The 21,319-nt window shown below is 54.9% G+C and overlaps 4 protein-coding genes across 7 annotated transcripts; 2 read left to right on the top strand and 2 right to left on the bottom strand.

Annotated features, from left to right (window-relative positions):
- Nucleotides 1-16: 16 nt before the first annotated feature.
- On the bottom strand, nt 17-2,479 carry MYL11 (myosin light chain 11). Its single transcript, NM_001075647.1, has 7 exons — nt 2,440-2,479; nt 1,732-1,827; nt 1,405-1,480; nt 1,068-1,172; nt 874-952; nt 307-355; nt 17-216 (listed from the first exon to the last, which is right to left on the bottom strand). Exons 1-7 carry the CDS (start codon nt 2,440-2,442, stop codon nt 112-114), a joined length of 513 nt encoding a protein of 170 aa, NP_001069115.1. The 5' UTR covers nt 2,443-2,479; the 3' UTR covers nt 17-111.
- Nucleotides 2,480-6,423: 3,944 nt separating this feature from the next.
- Nucleotides 6,424-17,671, top strand: TBC1D10B (TBC1 domain family member 10B). Its single transcript, NM_001205771.1, has 9 exons — nt 6,424-7,383; nt 10,507-10,606; nt 10,877-10,984; nt 11,086-11,192; nt 14,411-14,525; nt 14,640-14,705; nt 14,925-15,114; nt 15,449-15,603; nt 15,692-17,671. The coding sequence occupies exons 1-9, from the start codon at nt 6,452-6,454 to the stop codon at nt 16,325-16,327; spliced, it is 2,409 nt and encodes an 802-aa protein (NP_001192700.1). The 5' UTR covers nt 6,424-6,451; the 3' UTR covers nt 16,328-17,671.
- LOC614614 (sesquipedalian-1) lies at nt 17,150-18,309 on the bottom strand. Its single transcript, XM_002698061.7, has 2 exons — nt 18,221-18,309; nt 17,150-17,948 (listed from the first exon to the last, which is right to left on the bottom strand). The coding sequence occupies exon 2, from the start codon at nt 17,922-17,924 to the stop codon at nt 17,304-17,306; it is 621 nt and encodes a 206-aa protein (XP_002698107.3). The 5' UTR covers nt 17,925-17,948; nt 18,221-18,309; the 3' UTR covers nt 17,150-17,303.
- CD2BP2 (CD2 cytoplasmic tail binding protein 2) lies at nt 17,735-21,288 on the top strand. Of its 4 annotated transcripts, none has more exons than XM_005224901.5 (7): nt 17,735-17,823; nt 19,493-19,592; nt 19,824-19,962; nt 20,088-20,245; nt 20,328-20,763; nt 20,846-20,952; nt 21,040-21,288. In XM_005224901.5, the coding sequence occupies exons 2-7, from the start codon at nt 19,518-19,520 to the stop codon at nt 21,148-21,150; spliced, it is 1,026 nt and encodes a 341-aa protein (XP_005224958.1). In that variant the 5' UTR covers nt 17,735-17,823; nt 19,493-19,517; the 3' UTR covers nt 21,151-21,288.
- The last annotated feature ends 31 nt before the right edge of the window (nt 21,289-21,319 follow it).

Raw genomic sequence — 21,319 nt, 5'->3', positions numbered from 1 at the left:
CTGAAGGCGCCGCGGATAAGAAATGAGACCCTTTCAATTTATTAGGAGTCTGGGTGGGGAGGTCGGACTGGCAGGAAGGTGTTGATTAGCAGAGACCGAAAAGGGCCCGCTCTACTCCTGGTCCTTGGCGTCACCATGCGTGATGACGTAGCAGATGTTCTTGTAGTCTACGTTGCCGCCCACGTCGGGGGGGAAGGCAGCCCACATGTTCTTGATCTGCGGAAAATAGGCAGAGTATCACCAACTGGTTCCTTACGTTCCCCTTCCCCCATCCTTCCGCTTCTCCCAGACCCCTCCTCCACTCACCTCTTCCTGGGAGAAGCGGTCACACTGAGTGGTCAGCAGCTCCTCCAGGCTGGAGAGAGGTGATTGATATACAGGAGGTTTGAGATTGGACTTTGTGATTCCATTCCATGCCCTCCCACCTCATCCCCCTTGCCATTCCCAGTCTCGTCTTGAAAACCAGGGTCACTCTGGATTCCTCATTGGTCTCCCAAACACTCTGGCCTCCCCTTTTGCCCTTCTTCCTGTGTCCCATCGCCCATTTCCACAGTCCTGATTTTTCCCTTATCCCTGTGCTGTGCCGTGCTTAGTCGTGTCCGACTCTTTAAGACCCCATGGACTGTAGCCTGCCAGGTTCCTCTGAAGAGCTTCTCAAGGGATTCTTGAATTCTCGAATACAGGCAAGAATACTGGAATGGGTTACTATGCCCTCCTCCAGGGGTTCTTCCCAACCCAAGGATCAAACCCAGGTCTCCCGCATTGCAGGCAGATTCTTTACTGTCTGAGCCACCCTTATCCCTGGCAGTGCCTATTCTTGGTGGGAATTGAAAGAGGCTTTCTTTGTGGGAGCAGCTGGAGAGTGTCACTTACAATTTTTTCTTGATGGTGCCTTTTCCCTCAGGGTCTAAGACCTTGAAGGCTCCAGTGATCACATCCTCAGGGTCGGCACCTAGAGGGGGTCAGAGGGCACATGTAGCTGAAAGGTTGCTAAGGGGTCAGTCCCTGAAAGTTCTGAGAAGAGGCAGCTGAGGGGTTGGACCAAGGACACGTCATACTTCATTCACCTTTGAGCTTCTCCCCAAACATGTTCAGGAAGACAGTGAAGTTGATGGGCCCACTGGCTTCCTTCATCATGGCGTCTAGCTCCTCATTCTTCACATTGAGACGCCCTGGAACAGGGTTGGGAAAGCAGGGGCTGGAGTGGGGTCTTGCGGCCAGAGAATAATGCTTCCTATAAATTCAGATCATCCCATCCATTTTTTTTTTTTTTTTTTTTATCCCATCCAATTTTATCCTGGATAGACTGAGTCCCAAGGTGGCCTGGCAGGACTGGGACCCACAGCTGCTGAACTCCCAGGACTCTGCAGCCTTGAATCTTTCCAGGTAGAGGAGGCAGCTCACCCATGGCTGCAAAAGTGTCCCGCAGGTCTTCCTTGTCAATAATGCCATCCCGGTTCTGGTCAATTACTGTGAAGGCCTGTGGAGGGCAGAGGCAAGGAGAGATTAGGTCTCCCGTGGCTGAGTTTCAGCATCCTTATTCCAGGCAGATCAGATTCTGAGATTCTGGTTGCCAGCCAGAGGTCCTCTTACACTCCAAGCAGGGAGGGGAGTAAGGAATCTAAGCCCTTCTCCTTCCCCCAAACAGGTGCACATTCCAGGGAGGGGTGGGGGAGGGGCAGCAAGGGGTGCCTTTGGTCAGCCTTCAGTCTCCCTTCTGCCCACACTTACCTCCTTGAACTCCTGGATTTGGGTCTGATCAAACATGGAGAAGACACTGGAGCTTCCGCCCTCTGCCGCTGCCCTTCTCTTGGCCTTCTTGGGTGCCTGAAAGGTGAGGGTTGGGCAGAGGGGTTCGTGGACCCATCCTTACTCCTCTGAAGGCAGTGGATTCTTTGAGTTCATTCTTCTAAAGCAACTCTTCTGGCTCTAGGCTTCCCCTTCCTTACGACTCTTTGCTGAGGGGACTTGTTTCAGTTTGATTGTCAGATTTCTATCTGAAGCCCTCAAGTACCCATCCTTCCACCCTACCCAACAACTGAAATGTTTCTTGCCTTCTGAGTGCCCTGAGCCTGGCTCCTCTGAGTCCTAGACTTGCTGTGTGTCCCTGATCCACTTATTCACCTTGTCTGAAACTCTACCTTCTCATTTATAAAATGGGAGTGGGAATCCTGGCCTGGCTGGTTCCAGGGGATTTAGGAAGGTGGAGGAGTGTGCTTTCAGAGGGACTAGGCTCCTGAGAGTGGAGTGTCTGGGCAGATTATCCTTGGTTGGGTCCTTTAGGGCATCATTCTATATATTCCCCATTAACGATACCAAGAAAGGGAAGATTCATCTTTTTTCCTCTTGCCAGACTTGGAACCAGCTCCTTTCTTTCAAGGGGTGAGGCTTCCCTGAGGTCTGAGAGATCTGAGCTTGGGCTGGGGGATTTTCACTCACCATGTCTTAGGTCTCCTGTGGGCAAGGCAGTGGCTCTGGCTGGAAGGGAGCAGAGAGTCCGTCTGGAGCACTCCCTCTGGAGTTATATAGTCCTGCCCCAGGGAGCCCTTAACATACCACTGTAACCTTAGCCCTGTGGGTGCCCACCCCAGATACCAAAATAGCCCAGCTCAGGGCCTCTCCTTTCTTGGAGGGCCAGCAGCAGCTGGAGCCTAGGGAGGGACAAAGGAGGGAGGGTGTCTTGGGCTGCATGTCTCACTAGGACCTGAGCAGGAAGGGATGTTCTTACTCCCCAAAGGAGGCTGGAATGTGCCAGATTTCAGAGAGGGCCCAGGCTGAGACACAGGACTAGGAGAGAGAGGAACCAGGCTCCTGCATCCCTGCAAGGTTTAAACCCAGTAAATTTATTAAGCATCAATGGTGTACCAGGCACTGGACCATACTTCAGTCTCCCTTCTCCCCATATTCACCTCTTTGAACTCCTGGATCTGGGTCTGATCAAACATGGAGGCATTGGAGAAGGGAGGCTGAAGGCTGACCAAAGACACCCCTTGCTGTCCCTCCAAGTGCACCACGTGGGTGCACTTGGACAAACACAGTCCTCCTCCATTGTGGAGTTCACAGTCAAGAGTATGTATGTGTCTGGGTAGTGACGGAGGTTAAAAGTGGGAGAGAGCTATCTGGGGAAGCTGAAGGATCAGGAAGTCTTCTACATCCCCTTCAAGGAGAGAGGGGAGTCTGTGAGGGAAGATGTGGGGCATGGAATCACTAAGTATGAAGAGACTAGACAGCCTGGAGCAGAGAGTCTCCTCTGTGACATTGGGTTTTGTGTTCCAACTCTCTGGGCCCTGGTTTCCGGCTCTGTAAAATGGGAAGGTAATTCCCAGGCCAAAGAACTTGTGGATGTGAACATATTGGGAAACAATTAGTGATGTATGATCATTATAATTTCTTTTCTTTTTTTTGGTAGCACTGCACAATTTGTGGGATCTTAGTTCCCTGACTAGGGATTGAACTTGGGCCTTCGGCAGTGAAAGCCTGGAGTCCTAACCACTGGACATCCAGGGAATTCTTACAATCATTACAGTTAATATTCAGGCCCTGCCTTGGTAGAACTTACAGTCTAGCTGTGGAGAGAGGGTTAATGCAGAAAATGACGCACCAGTTGGAATATAGAAGTAGAGGGCATAGCAGGCCTGTGTAGGAGTACTGAAGTGACCTTATGAAGGCCGCTGGAAGTGTCAGGTAGAAGTGGAGGAACAGGCATGCTAAGTGGAGGGCAAGGATGGACAAAGCCCTGGAAAAATCAAAGATCAGAAGTGTTCAGCTCGCCAGAGTTGGGATGGGGCTTGAGCAGAGGATACAAGGGCCTGGACACCAGAGATTGGAGGGTCTTCAATGCCAGACTGAGGGCTGAGACCTTGAGAGCCTTGAAAAGTTTTGAAACAGGAGAAGGACATGGTCTAGTGTGAGTCTATAATCACTTTTTTGGATATGGATGTAAAAGTTGGAACTCAAGAGGAAGGGAGTCAAAGACACCAAGAGAGAAGCGAATTAATCACCTCCACCTTGGTGGCTGGATGGCCAATGGCTTCTCTCTCCAATCTGGGCAAGAACCAGCTTGGTTGACTGTGTGATTTTGAGGTCCCCTCTCCCAACCCTCTGGGCCTCAGTGCCTGTCCATTCCATACAGTGGAGGTCTGGGGAAATAGTGGCTGAGGAAGCCCCAGAAGGTTCAAGGTTGGCAAGGACACCTGTGTCTCCTCCTCCTCCTGCTCCCTTTAGGACCTGATGTCCTGAAGAAGTTGCCTCCGCCCTACTCCCTCCTCCAGACTCATGCCAATGCCTCTAAGACAGTTTCTCTTCTGGGCACTGAGGTCGAACCACCTGTTGTCTCTAAGAAGGGAGAAGGAGCCACCCTAAACTTAGCAGCTGCCCTTGGCCTCCTGCACTGGCCCCTCCCTGCCTCAGTTGACAGCTGCCTCACCTTATAAGGTTACCATGGGGGTCCAGGCACAGGGAAGAGCCCACTTCTTACTGGGTTGTGGGAGGGGAGGAGAACTCAATAGAGGGGAATGGAGGAAGTGCTTAGGAAGCTTGGGCCTAATGCAAAGTGGGGAGTTTGAAGAGAATGAGATCAAGAACGGCAGATCTCAGACACTGGAGTTCACAGGATCTGAGTCTGAGCTGGGGAAAGGAGCCTCAGAGAACTCAGAGACCAAGGAACTGGGAAACTGAGAGCTAGCTAGGCCTGACTGAAATTTCAGGATGGTGGATTTTGCACAGAAATTGGAGCCCTTCTGGGGATGAATCCTGAATCCTGGGCCCCAGGGAGATGGAGCCCAGAGAGAGGAGGGGCTGGTAAAATCTGGGCTTTGTGTTTGTGGTCTAGGGTAGCCTGGGGTGGGGTACGGGGGGAGTAGGGGGATTATGAGATTAGGGTCTGGTTTCCTAGCAGAGAAGGAGGAGCACAGAACTGTGTATCAATGAGGAGAGAGGAGTCCAGAGGGTTTATTCTGCATCCTCCAAAGAATAAGAACAGAGATATGGGAGTTCATCGTAGTGGGAATCCATGATTTGGGGTCTGGGATCCCCACTAGAATGGAGGGGGCACTCGGAGGATGAGTTCTGAGGAACTGGAGCCTGGATTCTGGGAGGAGCTCAGATAGATGGATCTGAGGACAGGGACCTAGGGGTTGGGATACCCGCAGGAAATGGTGGATCCAGAAGGATGAGTCACTTACAGGATTTGGGGGCTCTTGTTATAGTCACCTGGGGTTTGTAGCGGACTGGGATAAGAATTGGAGACAGAGTGAAGGGCAAGAGTACTTGATCAGAGAGCACCTAATCAAGTGCCCCGTGGTGGGTTTGGGAGCTGAAAGGAGAACTGGCCCAAGAGAGGACTCAGGCAGGACAGCGTGGCGCTTATTGGCTAAGGGTTTCACCAATGCCCCCGAACCCCGCCCCTCTCCGCGCTGTCCCCAACTGTCACCCCCTCCCGCGCTTGTCTCCGGTTGTCACCGACATCCCTGGCTTGGCACCGTCTGCTGGTAGCACCCCTTTCCTTTGGATGTTGCCATTGGCTGAGACAGCTGTCTCTCTCCCTCCCTTATTGCTAAAGTGAGAGGATGCATTCATTGGCTGATGAGGCAAATTAATCGCAAATTTGGCCCGCCCCTCGCAGCTGTCATTCCTTCCAGACCTTCTTGGAAGACCCAAAGAATCCCTCAGCTGCTATTGACTGCGGATGCTGTCTGTCGTCGCCCAAATAGCTATCTCTGTCTGTCAACCTGACCTCCGCCCACTTCCCTTTTCATTGGCTCCCTTTTAACCATTCTTTTTTAGGTAGGCCCGCCTCTTCTCGCACAGCACCCGCCTCCTTCCACGGTCTGTCACTCTTCAGTCATCTTTATTGGCCAGGAGGTTCGGCTTTCCGCTTTTCTATTAGTTAATCCCTTCGTCCCGCCTCCTCTAGGTTTCACCCGCCCTCTCATTGGTTTTATAACCCTCCGCCTTCTCTGTTTCCTCTTCCCAAATTACCCACCCCCTTCCCACCTCCAGCCCCACCCACCCTCCCAACGATTGGCAGAAACCCAGTTCCCTCTCTCCTATTATTCGTCCAAGACCTCTGACGAGGCGGGAGAAAAAAGGAGCGCGATGGGACTGCCCGTGCGCAGGCGTAAAGCGCCGAGACGCAGGCCCCTTGGCCGGCACCGGGGCGTGTGCGCAGGCGCGAGGTCGGCCGCTCGCCCGAAGCGGGAGGGAGGGGGCGGCGGCGAGAGAGCGAGAGGGAGGTAGAGGGCGCGAGCGAGACCCCGGCGCCTGGCGACCCGGGACCCTTTCCCCGGCTCCGCGCGCTGGGCAGCCGCCCGCGCGCCGCCCTCGACCCCGGCGCGCGCCGGGCCGCGCCCTTCGCCTTCTCCCCTTCCTCGGCGGGCGGCGCGGAGCGGCCTGAGGGGCGGCGCCTTTTGCGGCCGCCGCTGCGGGGGGATGTGAGGGGCGGCCCGCGGACATGGAGACGGGCCCGGCGCCCCTGGTGGCCCCGCCGCGCCGTCATGGCGCCCCCGCGGCCCCTTCGCCGCCGCCCCGCGGCTCTCGGGCCGGGCCCGTCCTGGTGGTGGCTCCGGGGCCGCCAGTGACCACGGCCACTTCGGCCCCGGTCACCCTGGTGGCCCCCGGGGAGGCGCGGCCCGCATGGGTACCGGGTCTGACCCAGACCTCAGACTCGGTCCCCGGCCCGACGGTCACAGCCAGCACGGAGGTGGGACTGACTCTGGAGGCCTCACCCGATGCCCCCAGGGCGCAGGTCTCCGGCCCGGAGCCCTTGGTGCCCGAGGCTGTGGCTGGAGCCGAGATGTCCGTGCCTCAGGCCCCAGGGGCAGACCCTCCGAAGACGGAGGAGGCTATAACCTCACCCGATCCTGGACCCGGGACCCTCACCAGGACCCCTTCAAGAACGGCTCCTGGGGCCCTGACAGCCAAACCCCCTCTCGCCCCCAAGCCGGGAACCACAGTGGCCTCAGGTGTGACTGCACGGATTGCAGCTGTGACAGCAGGACAGGTGACAAGTGGACATGGAGCTGCGGCAGCAACATCAGCATCAACCGGACAGGCTCCCGAGGACCCTTCAGGGCCTGGCACAGGCCCTCCAGGGACATGTGAGGCCCAGGTAGCTGTCGTGACGGTGACCCCAGCTCCGGAGCCCGCTGAAAACTCTCAGGACCTAGGCTCCATGTCCAGCCTGGGACCTGGCATCTCTGGGCCTCGAGGGCAGGCCCCAGACACCCTGAGCTACTTGGACTCCGTGAGCCTCATGTCTGGGACCCTGGAGTCCTTGGCGGATGATGTGAGCTCCATGGGCTCAGACTCTGAGATAAACGGTCTGGCTCTGCGCAAGACGGACAAGTACGGCTTCCTTGGGGGCAGCCAGTATTCAGGCAGCCTGTGAGTACCCAGTGGGCCTGTTTCAAGGAAGCAGAGGTGGGGCGGGATGGGGAGGAAAGGATACACCTTGCCTGCACTGTCTCAGCGCATCCTCCTCTGAGGATCCAGGGAGTGACCAGTGGGAGTGGGATGCTTAAGGATCCTATCCTGCCTAGAGCATCCTGAGGTTTTCTGTGGCACCAGCCTGTTAAGGTTTCAGACCAGGTGTCAGGAGTTCTGGGTTTGAGTCTAAGCCTTGCCTTTGGTGGTGTGTTGCGTGCCCTCGAGTGAGTGCCTTCTCCATTGGAGTTAGGGCCTCACTTGCCTCCTCTATGAAGTGAAAGGTAGAATGAGATGATACTCCGGTTGTCACAGCTCCTTGATGGGAGTCTCCAGCTACAGGCCGGATAGTCTGGAGGTTTGACCAGACCGGGGTTCTGATAGAGATTGTTGGCCCCTCAGGGGCAAAGTCTGGAGGGATGCAAGCACCTGTCCCCAGTAGCCCTAGGTCTGATGGGGTGATGAGTTGGGGAAGTGTGATGGAAGAGAGACCTGAAGGCAGGGCATCTCTGTGAAACAGAAGAGCAGGCTTGTGTTTTCACTGAAGGAAAGGGGGTGGGGAGGCCTCTTCCCCATTTCCTCATCTCCCTAGCCGGGCTTACTCTTTCCTAGTTCCCTCCAGGCGCCTGAGTCACTCCTAAGGTGGGGGTGTAATTACTTCTGACTTCTTCCTTTCCTCTCTTTGGATGCTGCCCATTGGTCCTGTACCCCTTTAACCTGCTGGTCAGTTCAGTGTACAGCTTTGCCAGAGAACCCCGGTGCCAGGCCCTGTGCTGGGTACTAAGGATCAAATAGGCATTTCAAGGTGCTCATCATCTAGAGGGAGAGACAAATACTTAAACCGTTGGTTTCGACATCATATGTTAGGTTTAGCCTGGAGATCATCACGGGGTTTTGTGAGCACCTAGGGGAGGGAATCTTGTGCCCAGGCTGGGAATTTAGCCAGACTGATCTGAATTGTGGAGAACGAGGAGGATTTAGTCATGGCTGTATGTGTTGGGGTCAGTTGGGGGAAGCCCTGTGGGAGGGTATTCTAAAGAATGCAGGGTGTATAATCCAACAACAACAACAAAATTTCAGAAAATCTTCGAACATCAACATTCACGGTCCTGTGCGGGGAAGGCTGGTGCTTTCCCATGCATGACGGAGGCATTGTTGTACCTAATTCACAGATGAAGAAACAGGATTAGAGCAATCGAGTGAATTGCCCCATTCAAATCATTTGGATCCGCGTGACCTATGGTGCTCTCCTCCGAGCTATCCTGCCCTAAGGAACTTGGATTGAATTGGATTTTAGTGAGCCCCTCTTGTGTACCGGGCACTGTGCTGGGTGCTAACTCTCAGCTTTGTGATTTTGTCCTTCTAAAATCCATCTTCACGCTGGCAGAATCTACTTCTGAGGTCAGGCTGACCGTGGGGCACGTTATCTTACAAGCTTTTGGCGGCTCCCCACTGTCCACAGGATAAAGTTTAAGCTTTAGCCTGGACACAGGTTCCTCATTATCAGCCCTGACAGCCTCTCTGGTCCTCTTCCCCACCACTTTTCACCGTGTGCTGTGGGCTGTGTCCTGTTGAAGTGATTGTGGTCTTTCTCCCTGCATACTCAGGCTGTATCATCAGCCAGGAATGCCCTTCTCCTGGTCTTTTCCTGCCATCTTTTACTCAGTCCTTCATGGCTTCCCTCTGATGTCCTTTCCTCCAGGAAACCTCTGATATCTGTTGCCCCTACTTCAGTTAGCTGCCTCTTCAGTGCATCTTTGTCATTGCGTTTCCCTCATCACATTGCAGTCATCCCTCTGCTAGCTTCTGACATTTCGAGGGCCGGAAAGGGATCTTACTCCTCCTGGCCTTTAGTAGAGTTTGGAATTGACTTTTAAGATAGAGATTAATGAGAAATCACCTTTCAGTTTAAGGAGCTTCTGGGACAGAAGAAACTAACATTAAACCTCCCATTTAACAGTCCTTTATATACAGTTTCTCAGTAGTCCTCTTCTAACTTGGTGATGTAGGCAGTGGCATCCCTTTTAACAGATAAGGAAGAGACTTGATTCTCACTTACTAAGACTCCCCAGTTTCCAAGGGACAAGTGGGATTTGAGCTCAGGTCTATCTGGGAACATGCATTTTCTTCCATTCCACTCACCTAGTGCTGGCTCCTCCAAGTAACTGTTTTAAGACTGATGCGGTATCTTGAGTGTGAGTGAAGCTTTGCTAGAACAGTGAGCAGGCAGTGCAAGGAGAGCTTCATTTGCTTGGTAATCTGGGGTGATTCCAAGGAGGAGGAGGTAGAGGAAATTGCAGATGGTTCAAGGGATCTCAAGAGTCTGGTAGAAGGAAACTCAGTGGCTTCTAAGGAGACAGATATTTGTTCTGTGTTTAATTTTGTGGATAATAATTGCTGTTTACTCACTGAGGCCGTGCTAGGTGATACTGTTTTTTCCTCCATCTTACAAATGAGGAAACTGGGGCTTAGAGAATGACTTGCCCAAGGCCACACAGTGAGTAAGTGGTGAAGATCTAATGCAAAATATGTGAAGTGAAAGTGAAAGTGTTAGCTGCTAAGTTGTGTCTGACTCTTTGCGACCCCATGGACTGTAGCCTGCCAGGCTCCTTTGTCCATGGAATTCTCCAGACAAGAATACTGGAGTGGGTAGCCATTCCCCTCTCCAGGGGGGATCTTCCCAACCCAGGGATCGAACCTGTGTCTCCTGCGTTGCAGGCAGGTTCTTTACCACCTAAGCCACCCAGGAAGCCCCAGTACAAAGTATACTTTATACATATCCTGTACTCTCTCCCCAACTTTTATGTGTCAGAAGTGGGATTTGAACACAGCCTCTGTACAGAGGTCCAACATGAGAATGTGATCTCTGTTCGGAGATTCCGTCCAAAAGGAATTTCTTTCAGTGTGGTGAATTAGGGCCTTGAAGGGCCCAGTGACCAGACATCCTGATGTGTTGATAGCTCACAGAATGTGTTTGTGGTCTGGGCTCTCGTTGGAGATTGGGAGGTGGCTTGCCTCAGTTCCTCCAGCAATCAGGATTTATACTGCTGCTACTGACTTTTTTCCTACTCCCCATATCCTCAGAGAAAGCTCCATTCCTGTGGATGTGGCTCGGCAGCGGGAGCTCAAATGGCTGGAGATGTTCAGTCACTGGGATAAGTGGCTGTCACGGCGTTTCCAGAAGGTTTGAGAAGGCTGTGGTGGGCAGGGCCGTGGATGTGGTAGGGGTGGGGAGGACAGGGTGGGCCCACGGGCTCTGGGGAAGCCCAGGAACCTGATCTTACCTGCTCTCTGGACCATGTTGCGGGTAGGTGGTTCTTGGGCCTGGGGAAGGAGTAACTTTAAAAGATAGAAGGCCAGGTCAGGTGTCCCAGGGAGCCTGAGGGCTTCAGGGGAAGGCTTGGAGGCTGTGGCTATCCCTGAAGCTGTTCCCCTGCTGGCCACCCTGCCTTAGGTGAAGCTGCGTTGCCGGAAGGGGATCCCCTCCTCCCTCAGAGCCAAGGCCTGGCAATACCTGTCCAATAGCAAGGAACTCCTGGAGCAGAACCCGGGCAAGTTTGAGGTGCGCACAGCTCCAGGGTGTGGGGCTATGTGACACAGTCTGTGTGAGGGCCATCATCCATACCCCCAGAGTCTGAGGTAATCTCAGCTGTCCCACTGCAGGAGCTGGAACGAGCTCCTGGGGACCCTAAGTGGCTGGATGTGATCGAGAAGGACCTGCACCGCCAGTTCCCTTTCCACGAGATGTTTGCTGCTCGAGGCGGGCACGGGTAAGGCAACCTGATTGTGTGAGTCCGTGGTGGGTGGATGCAGGGCTGGGCTTAAAACAGTTCTTGCCTTCCAGGAATTCTGCAGGAGTGGTCTTTCATGAGTTGAGTATTAAGACATACTGAAGGATGGGTCCAGGGAGGGAGACACTGACTTGGGGTGATGGGGGAGAGGTGTGGGGGTACTGGTGACGGGGAGGTGGGACACATCAAAGCCTCAATGGGGAGGTTGCATGTGAGTGAGGTTTTGAAGGATAGATAGAAGCAGAGCAAGGGGCAGGGTTTTTCCTGGCTCGGGGGTTATGTAAGCTCTGTCTGGGCAGTGGCATTGGATAGAGCTGCTGAAGCTGGCAAAGTAGTTAAGGGCCCTTAAATGCTGTGCCAGGGCCGTTCGGTTTTTGTTCTGTTTGCCAGACTTCCTCAAGAAGTCTATATATCGCTCCCTAGTAGTGTGCCAGATGTTTTTAGATGGTTCTCAGCTCCATGTGGGAGCACGTGGATAAACTTTAACAGTAAGTTCATCCTCTCAGCAAGTGCTTATCAAGCACCTGCTATCTTCTAGGTATTGTTTTAGTTACAGATGATAGCAGTGAATGAAAGATAAAAATTCCTGCCCTCTCCAGGCTTATTATATTTTAGTAGGGATAGACAACAAAGAATGAAAATATGTTGTATGTACAATGGTGATAAATAGAAGAGTTTAAAGCAAGAAAGGCCAATAGAGAACGTGAGTGGATATGGGGTTACAAGTGACCTGATCTGACTTGTGTTTTAAAAGAATCATTCTGGGACTTCCCAGGTGGTCCAGTGGCTAAGACTCATGCTTCCACTGCTGGGGGCATGGGTTTGATTCCTGGGATTCCTGGTTGGGAACTAAGATCCCACATACTGTGCAACTCTGCCAAAAAAAACCCCTAGGATTGTTCTGGCTGCTGTGGTGAGAATAGACGATTGGAGACAAGGGCAGAAACAGAGACCAGGTTGACTGTTGCCATAATCCCAGACAGAGACAATGGTAGATAGACCAGGGTGGTAGCAGTGGAACTGTGGGGAGGAGGGGTTGAACTCTGAATATATTTTCAAGGTAGAACCAAAAGGATTTGCCAGTGGATTAGATGTGGAGTGGTGTGTGAGAGAGAGTAGAAGAGAGAGTAGATAAGGAAGACTCTTAAGGTTCTTGGTCTTAGAAACTAGAATGAATGTAGTTACAATATATTGATATGGGTAGATGGGGAAAAGTAACCTTGAGGGGTATATCAGGAACTCATTTTGTGAATGTGAAGTTTGAAATACTCACTGGACATCCAGGTGAGATGCCAGGTAAGCTGGATATACAATATACACAACATCCAGGGAGAGGTTTTTTTTTGGTCATGCTATTTGGCATGTAGAATCTTAGTTCCCCAACCAGGAATCAAAGCTGTGCCCCCTGCACTAGGAGTGTGGAGTCTTAAGCACTGGACCACCAGAGAAGTCTGGGAGAGATTTAAACTGGAGATAAATTGGAAGTTGAGAGATGTCTGCCTCTAGATGGGACCAGATCTCACCCGTGGGACTATATGAGGTCATCAAAGCAGGAAGTGTAGGTATGAAAGGAAGGTGTTCAGAGACTGAGCCTACAGTGCTAATGTTTCAAGAATAGGAAGATGGGAAAGGACCTGTAAAGGAGACTGGAAAAAGCTAGAAGGAAAACCAGGAGAGTGTTTCCTGGAAGGAAAGTGAAGAGAAGTTTCAGGATCAGCTCTTTGAAGTGCTGCTGATGGATCGACTCAAGTCAAATCTGTAAACTGACCTCCGGATTTAGCAATGTGGAGGTCATTGGTGACCTTGATAAAAGCGGTTTTGTGTGGAGCAAGGACTAAAGTCCAACTGGAGGATGGGAGGAAAGAAACTGAGGATAGCAAGTCTGTACTCTGGGTGGGTTTGCCTGAACAGGCAGGAAAGAAATGGTGTGATATTCAGAGGAGAAAGTTGGATAGATAGATTTTTTTATTTTTTATAAGCTGACATGTTGGTATGCTGCCAGCATCTGTAGTTAGAGAAAAATGGATGATACACAAGTGATCGGAAGGTTGCTGGAAGGATGGCCTATGTAGGCAAGAGGGGATGGGACCCAGTGGAAAGGCTGTGGTTGGTCAGATTCACAAATAGTTCACTCATAGCAGCGGGAGGAGGCAGAGGCACAGAATCAGGCAGATGGGTCAAAGTAGCGTGAGAGCTTGTGGAAGTTACATATTTAATACATATTAGGTGAAATAACTAGTATATCAAACCTGTCATTTCATGGATGTTATTACAAAGTAGAGAAAAAATAACAGTGGGGCAGGGTGCAGATAAAGCACAAATGAAGGTCACACTTCAGTGACTGAATTTTGAGAAACACTGTTGTAGGCTGTGGTCAGGAGTGTGTGACTGGAGGCAGGGAGAGGATCTGGGAGGTTATGAACATTTCCCTAGTTAAGAGATGAAGGGCTGCTGCTCAGTAACTGTGGAGGTGGAAAGAAGGCCTAGACACGAGTGAAATCCAGAATGTAGTGTTGATGGATGTGACGACCAGCCGTGGGGAGGGGTGGCGGGCCCTCTGCTGTCTAATGGGGAGCTGAGGGGTTGGAGTTCCCTCATACCATGGAGGGAGCCATGGAGCACCCTCAAGCAAAAGGGACAGATCTGGGGCAGAGTGTATTCTTCTGGATGCAGAGATAAGAGGAAAATCTGAGGCCCAGCTGGCTTCCCAGGACTCCATGAGAACCAAGGCCCTGGCCTGGGGGGAAACTGATGAAATCCAGTCAGACAGATACGGCGGGCCCTGCCCTGGGAGAGTGCCTGCCGGGAGGTTAAAGCATGCAGACAGTGCCAGAGGAGGGCCGATGCCGCGGTTGTCGAGAGCTTCCTGGAGAAGGTGACCTTGAGGGTTTACGGATGGTGGCAGATGGAGAGAGAGCAGAGCCTGTGTGGGGAATGGGTAGGGAGCACGTGGGTGTGCAGCAAGGGTAGAAGGCCGGAACCTGGGAGAAAGCCTCCATGATGATCTGAGACTTTGGCTTAAGCTCAGGAGGCAGGATCAGGAAGGTAGCTAGATCAGGTGTGTGGTGGTACAGCTCCGGGGCTGATCCTGCACAAGCTCTGGGGGAGTCTGGGGTGGGGTTGGTGGGGGGTTTGTTTGGGGACAGGGAGCTCCCAACTGCTGTGATTGCCCCTATGGTCTTTCCCTATGCCCACAGGCAGCAGGACCTGTATCGAATCCTGAAGGCCTACACGATCTACCGGCCTGACGAGGGCTACTGCCAGGCCCAGGCCCCCGTGGCCGCGGTGTTGCTCATGCACATGCCTGCCGAGGTCAGCAGACGCCGGACCTGGTCGGGGAGGGGCCGGGTCTGCAGGGGTGACGGGGGAGCTCCCTGCCCCGTTCCTCTGGCCCCACCCCTCCCTCCTTGTTCTTGTCCTTCTCAGCAAGCCTTCTGGTGCCTGGTGCAGATCTGCGACAAGTACCTCCCTGGTTACTACAGCGCAGGGCTGGTGAGTGTGTGGAGGCTGGTGCGCCTGGGGCTACGGTTTGTCCCTAGGACTGCGGCGCAGGCTGGGCCTGCCTCACCCGGTGCCCTTCTGGCTGGCTGTTCTGGGCCCTCTGCAGAGCTGAGCATCCCGCCTCATGGATGGGATCCAACTGCCAGCACCAGTCCCACCCCAGGGGGCCCACACCCAGGGGCCTCTTCTCATGGCTCATCCCATCTCCAGGAGGCCATTCAGCTGGACGGAGAGATCTTCTTCGCCCTGTTGCGCCGGGCCTCCCCACTGGCGCATCGGCACCTACGACGGCAGCGCATCGATCCCGTGCTCTACATGACAGAGTGGTTCATGTGCATCTTCGCCCGCACCCTGCCCTGGGCTTCAGTGCTCCGGGTCTGGGATATGTTCTTCTGTGAAGGTACTTCTGTAGCCACGCAGGCCAGGAGGGGGACTGGGGTTTCCATGGTGGCTGCCAGAGTGGGGCCTGCTGACGGAAGGCTGCTTCACTGAGATCCATCTTGGGGCTGGAGAAACTGAGACTTGATCTTATTGGCTCTGCCACCAGCCACAGCTTGCTTTACCTCCCAGGAACCTAAAACCCATGGCAGCTCATTTTCTCCTTCTTGAGGCCTCCATTTCCTCATCTGTCGGGTCAGCAATACACAGGGATGGGGGCTGTGAGTACCGCGTGCACGGGCCAGGCTGAGACCCCTAGGCTGATCACCCATGGCCTCTTCTCTTTGGGCCTGCAGGCGTCAAGATCATCTTCCGGGTGGCCCTGGTGCTGCTGCGGCACACGCTGGGCTCGGTGGAAAAGCTGCGCTCCTGCCAAGGCATGTATGAGACCATGGAGCAGCTGCGGAACTTGCCCCAGCAGTGCATGCAGGAGGACTTCCTGGTGCATGAGGTAGGTCCTGGCCTTAGCGTACCTCACACCCGCTTCAGTAGATCCCCACCCCCCACCTCACCCTGGTACCCATGTCTTCTCCATCTAGGTGACCAACCTCCAAGTGACAGAAGCACTGATTGAGCGAGAGAACGCAGCCCAGCTCAAGAAGTGGCTGGAGACCCGGGGCGAGCTGCAGTATCGGCCCTCACGGAGATTACACGGTTCCCGAGCCATCCACGAGGAGCGCCGGCGGCAGCTGCCCCCCCTGGGCCCCTCCTCCAGCCTCCTCAGCCTCCCTGGCCTCAAGAGCCGGGGCTCCCGGGCAGGTGGAGGGGTCCCCTCCCCACCCCCTCCCGTCCGCAGGGCCAGCGCGGGGCCTGCCCCAGGGCCCGTGGTCACCGCCGAGGGACTGCGTCCATCCCTTCCTTCGCCTACTGGCAACAGCGCCCCTCTGGCCCCCAGCAGCAAGGAGGCCCGGAGGCAGGAGAAGGAGCGGCAAAAACAGGAAAAGGAACGCGAGAAGGAGCGGCAGAAACAGGAAAAAGAACGGGAGAAGCAGGAGAAGGAGCGGCAGAAGCAGGAGAAGGAGCAGCAGAAACAGGAGAAGGAGCGGCAGAAGCAGGAGAAGAAGGCCCAGGGCAGGAAGCTCTCGCTGCGTCGAAAGGCAGATGGACCGCCCACCCCCCAGGACGGCGGGGACAGGTCCTCAGCATCAGAGGCCCGGCAGGATGCGTACTTCTGACCTCTGCCCTGGGGCTGGACTGCGTGGCCCCCTCTTTTCCCTCAGTCAAGAGCAGACCTAGCCTGGGGTGTTGCTCCCAACCCACCCTTGGCAGGCTGTCCCTCTTTCTGAGGAAAGTGGCTTGTTCGCCGTCTCCGTGCCAGCCACTGATCCCCACGTGGCCAGGACAGTCAGAGAACGGGGGGAAGCAGTGGACACCTCACTTCCAGCTCGGCCCAAGTGGGGTCCCTTCCCAGGTGCCACCCTCCTGATTGGCCTTTGGTCATCACAGGGGTGACTTGTGGCAGTGGGAGTCAGCAGTTTTCAGATTCTTACACTCCAGTCACTCCCCTTACCCGTGAAGTGAATCTGGGTTCCTTTACCCCCTTCAGTCCTGCCTGTCTCCCCAGCTCCTGGCTGGGGGCCCAGGCCCTTCTTGCTCTCCTTCTGGACATCTCTGTGTTGTAATTATGTACAGAGGACCTGGTTGGCGCAGGGTGGGGGTGTTCACTCCTCCTTCTGTTCTCTGGTTCCCCCTCCCCAGTGTTCTTGCACTCTAGTTTATTTAAGGGGACACGCACTGGAACAGGAAATGTCTCCCACCTCCCACCACCACCCTCCTTGCTCTCCTTCCTCTTCACCCACCTTTCTCTGTATTCTCAGGCCTCCCCTGCTTTGTCTGACCAGGGCCCCTGCCTTTCACTTTGTCTCTTCCAGTCCTTACCCTTCCTGGGTAAGGGGTCTTCCCCCAAGCTCCAGGGGGTGGAACCCAATGTTTACATGTTCTTCTGTCTCTGCCCCAACCCTGTGCGGCGCTTTGAGGAACCAGAAAAGAACCTGCTGTTGTACCTGGGCCTGTCTTCTGCTTTGTTATTTGATGAGTGGGGTTAAGGACAAGGAGGGAGGGAGTGATGAGTTAGCAAGGATCTGGGTGTCTCTGGAAGCTGTTGACTGGTCTTGGCAGGTACCTTTGGGCCTTTAGTCTATTAGTCGCTCATCAACACAGTTGTTGAGTTCCTGCTTCACCTCCACCTGTTGGGGATCTGCTGCCTCCGTTGTCACTGGCCTCCTGAAACTGTCTGTGGACAGCCTGCAGCATCCGGATCTCCTTTCCAAAGTGCTCGTGCAACTCCTGGAAGCTGAAAAGGGTCCTGGGGATGGCTAGGGAGCCACAGTCCTCTGGGGGTGAGCCGGGCTCTTGGCCAGCTGCCTGGCACAGCTCCCGGTACTGGGCCTCCAGGGGGCGTAGCAGCTCAGCCAGCCGCGTCCAGGTGGCTCTGGCCAACGCCCACAGCCAGGCTCTCAGCTCCTCCGGGTTTTCTGCTGCCAGCCTGTAGGCCCGCCCACCTTCTCCCCCTGGAGTCCGAATGGTAAAGGCATAGGGTTCTGTGGCTCCAAGGCGTGGCTCCACCTGGCAGTTCTCTAATAGGATGAGACCCAGGGGTGTGTGGTCAGCCTGGTGTTCCAGGTAGAAGAGGAGATTTCCTCGCAGGATGAACCAGCGGCGCTGATAACTGGTATTTCGGGCCCCCTTCTTTAGCAGGATGCCCTCCCGGTCTGGAGCCTGTGTTCTGTACCCACGGAAGAAACGGAGCACGGACTTTCGGTGCAGTTTCATGGTAGCCCACTGTGGGAAGAAACCCTAGGAGCAGACAAAGGAGGAGTGGTTCATTTGGTTATCTGGGGTACCCCCGCACTGCCCTCCTCTGGCTCCAATAGGCTCTTTCTGGGCACTGTCTTGGTCTAGAGGGATTCAAACTCTTGAGTTCTCAAGAGGGACCTCCCACCCACCTCCCAACCTCAGCTCTACCCCTTGAGCCAAATTACAAAACCTGGGCAGGACTGTAGGGCTGGGGTCCTGTTTGGGGTGGGGTGGGGGGGCGGATGTCCACTACAGTCCTTTCCCAGGCCTACCTGAGATGAGGGCACAAGGGACTTCAGGCCTCGGTACCGGGAACAGGTGCCACTGCCACCTCTCCTATTTTTGACTCTTCCCACCTCACAAACCAGGAACTTGCCCAGGGGCTAGGAGGCGGCTGATTTTAGACTTCCCCTGGGTCCTAAAAGGAGCTGGGTTCGGAAAGTGTCCCAGGAGCCTCCAGGAGAACCTCTGGGACAAGAGCAAGGCAACACCTCGGACTAGCAAAGGACGGACAACTGGACGCCAAGAGCAGGAAGGCAGGATTTCTAATGAGATGATGAAGGGCGCAGAGCCAGCCGTGGGGAAAAGGAGACTCAACCCGGGAAAGAGAAAACTAGGGCAGGAACCCACCGGCCCTGCTGGGACTTTGTTCCTCCATCATGAACCTGGGCGCCCCTTTCTCCTCAGAGCCTCTACTGTTGTAGGAGGAAACCGAGCCCACTTCCGGCCATCCTCGTCCGATCAGGGTCTAGGCGTTCAAATGTCCCCTCTTGTCACCACAGTCGCCCCACACGGCTCGCGTCACTTCTGGGAGGGGGCGTCTCTCCCCACTCGGCGCGTACTTCCGCCCGCTCCTTCAGTTGTTGTTCTAACCCGAGTGAAGCCACTTCCGGCTTTCCCCGACGCCTTCGGCAGTTCTCTTCCGGGTGGTGGCGGGCGGGTGGCCCGGATGTAGCCCTGGTGAAAACCTCTCCTTTTCTTCCCCCACCTTTCCTGGATCCTTAGGTGAGCGCGTGCCGGCGGGACTGCTGGTGTCCCCGTGGCCCTGCCGCCTTTCTAATTTGTACACAGCCCAAGACAGTTGGGAGTCACCCCGCGGAGTTGGGAGTTCGGCGCAGGGAGGAGCGGGGCTGCCAGGGCGCTAGGTCCTGGGTCCGCCGGGGCCCCTCGGGTTCTGAGGAAGCTGGGGGTGGTGGAGCGGGTGTTTGCCCGCGAAGCACATCGCGCCCAGCACTGCTGGGGCCTGGAATAAGGGTGGTCACGTGGGGGAGCCCGTCTCCTCTCGTCTAGGGTGGGGGTTGCCCGTAGGAGCTCCTCCGCCCGTCCGCTCTTGGGTCTCCGCTCCAGCGGCTCCTGTAGATGCTAAGCCAAGTCCCACGGGGTTTGTGGACTGCCAGCTCCCCTTTCGGCTCCTGATTCTGTACTCCCTCCCTTCCCAAAGTGGATCTAGTACCCGCCAAGTGAAAGATCTGTTGTGCAGGGGGCCCCCTCGCGGGGAGTTGCCTGCTCACCCAGTTCCCTTAATCTGCACCCTTTCTGCTCAGTTTGGAAAAGCCCTTCTGTCCAGTCATGCCAAAGAGGAAAGTGACCTTCCAAGGCGTGGGAGATGATGACGAGGATGAAATCAGTGTCCCCAAGAAAAAGGTGAGGGGGGCCAGACTCCTCTGTTCTGTGGCGGAATGAGGGGAGAAAAAAAATAAATTAGAAGCCAGAAGAGAGATTGGAGGGACAAAGAAAGGATGGGAAGGGCCAGCTTTTCCGTGTATTTCTGAGATACGGTTTTGCAAGATTTTCAGTTTGAGTGTAGATCCTAAGAGTATTTGGGGTCATAGTCAGTAACATGCTTCTTTCTTAACTTCTGTCTCCTGCCCACAGTTGGTGGACCCTGTAGCTGGGGTAGGGGGTCCCGGGAGCCGCTTCAAAGGCAAACACTCTTTGGACAGCGATGAGGAGGAGGAGGAGGAGGAGGAAGGGTCCAGCAAATATGACATCTTGGCCTCAGAGGATGTGGAAGGTGAGCTGTACCAAGAATTGACTTTTTGCTGGGGGAACAAACAGGGACCTCTGGGGTCGTAGAGGACGGGAGGCTCCTGTCTCTTGCACGCCTAGCATGGGATTCTTGTGTCTGTCTGGGTGCAGGTCAGGAAGCAGCCACGCTCCCCAGTGAGGGAGGTGTGCGGATCACACCCTTCAACTTGCAGGAAGAGATGGAGGAAGGCCACTTTGATGCAGACGGCAACTATTTCCTGAACCGGGATGCTCAAATCCGAGACAGCTGGCTGGATAACATTGACTGGGTGAGGCCCGGAGATTAGCATCTGGGCCTGGGCTTTGCTGGCAGTTTGTCAGAAATAAAACCTTCGTGTTTTCCCATTGCAGGTAAAGATCAGGGAGCGGCCACCTGATCAGCGGCCACCGTCAGACTCAGAGGAGGAGGACAGCCTGGGCCAGACACCAATGAGCACCCAAGCCCTCCTGGAGGGCCTTCTGGAACTGATGTTGCCAAGAGAGACAGTGGCTGGGGCACTGAGGCGTCTGGGAGCCCGAGGGGGAGGGAAAGAAGGCAGCAAGGGGCCCGGGCGGCCCAGTTCCCCTCAGCGCCTTGACCGGCTCTCCGGGTTGGCCGACCAGATGGTGGCCCAGGGCAACCTGGGAGTGTATCAGGAGACAAGGGAACGGTTGGCCATGCGACTGAAGGGGTTGGCGTGCCAGACCCAGGGACCCCGTGACCCCACACCGCCCCCCTCCCTGGACATGTTTGCTGAGGAAGTGGCGGAAGGGGAGCTGCAGACCCCAACCCCTGCCCAGAGGGAAGGTAAGATTGAAGGGCAGAGGAGTGGGGTTGTGGACAGGGGGCAGGCCACTGGAGGCCCAAATGACTCGGCCTGTTATTTTAGAAGTAGAGTCACCCGGAGATGGTCTGGCGGATGTGATGTGGGAGTATAAGTGGGAGAACACAGGGGATGCTGAGCTGTACGGGCCCTTCACCAGCACCCAGATGCAGGTAAGCTCCCCTCTACTTTGCTGTGCCTCTTCTCTCCCTCCCCCCACCCCATCAGTCCTCTCCCACCTCTGCCCTCTCTTCCTGCAGACCTGGGTGAACGAAGGCTACTTCCCAGATGGCGTTTATTGCCGGAAGCTGGACCCCCCGGGTGGCCAGTTCTACAACTCCAAACGGATTGACTTTGACCTCTACACCTGAGCTTCCTGAGGGCCCAGTTTGGTGGTCCCTTCTTTGCTGGACTCTGTGGAGGAGGCCCCAGCTGCCTCAGGCAGTGAAGATGTTGGGGGCCACTTTTCAGTCAACTTCCTTTTCCCAATAAAAGCCTTTAGTTGTGTATTAGGGGCCTTGGCTGTGCTGATGGCCAGAA

The sequence above is a fragment of the Bos taurus genome, chromosome 25 (assembly GCF_002263795.3).
Source record: "Bos taurus isolate L1 Dominette 01449 registration number 42190680 breed Hereford chromosome 25, ARS-UCD2.0, whole genome shotgun sequence".
Classification (NCBI taxonomy): Eukaryota; Metazoa; Chordata; class Mammalia; order Artiodactyla; family Bovidae; genus Bos; species Bos taurus.
This window is presented reverse-complemented; position numbering and strand designations above follow the sequence as displayed.

Excerpts from the sequence above, each read along its gene's own strand:
- MYL11 (NM_001075647.1), bottom strand. Across the intron at positions 1,481-1,731 it reads AAATCCAGGAGTTCAAGGAG|GCCTTCACAGTAATTGACCA; the intron begins GTAAGTGTGGGC and ends TGCCCTCCACAG. Across the intron at positions 953-1,067 it reads GTTTGGGGAGAAGCTCAAAG|GTGCCGACCCTGAGGATGTG; the intron begins GTGAATGAAGTA and ends GACCCCCTCTAG.
- TBC1D10B (NM_001205771.1), top strand. The coding sequence starts at position 6,452 with ATGGAGACGGGCCCGGCGCCCCTGGTGGCCCCGCCGCGCCGTCATGGC. Across the intron at positions 7,384-10,506 it reads AGCCAGTATTCAGGCAGCCT|AGAAAGCTCCATTCCTGTGG; the intron begins GTGAGTACCCAG and ends CCATATCCTCAG. Across the intron at positions 10,985-11,085 it reads AGAACCCGGGCAAGTTTGAG|GAGCTGGAACGAGCTCCTGG; the intron begins GTGCGCACAGCT and ends GTCCCACTGCAG.
- LOC614614 (XM_002698061.7), bottom strand. The coding sequence starts at position 17,924 with ATGAAACTGCACCGAAAGTCCGTGCTCCGTTTCTTCCGTGGGTACAGA.
- CD2BP2 (XM_005224901.5), top strand. The coding sequence starts at position 19,518 with ATGCCAAAGAGGAAAGTGACCTTCCAAGGCGTGGGAGATGATGACGAG. Across the intron at positions 19,593-19,823 it reads TCAGTGTCCCCAAGAAAAAG|TTGGTGGACCCTGTAGCTGG; the intron begins GTGAGGGGGGCC and ends TCCTGCCCACAG. Across the intron at positions 19,963-20,087 it reads GGCCTCAGAGGATGTGGAAG|GTCAGGAAGCAGCCACGCTC; the intron begins GTGAGCTGTACC and ends GTCTGGGTGCAG.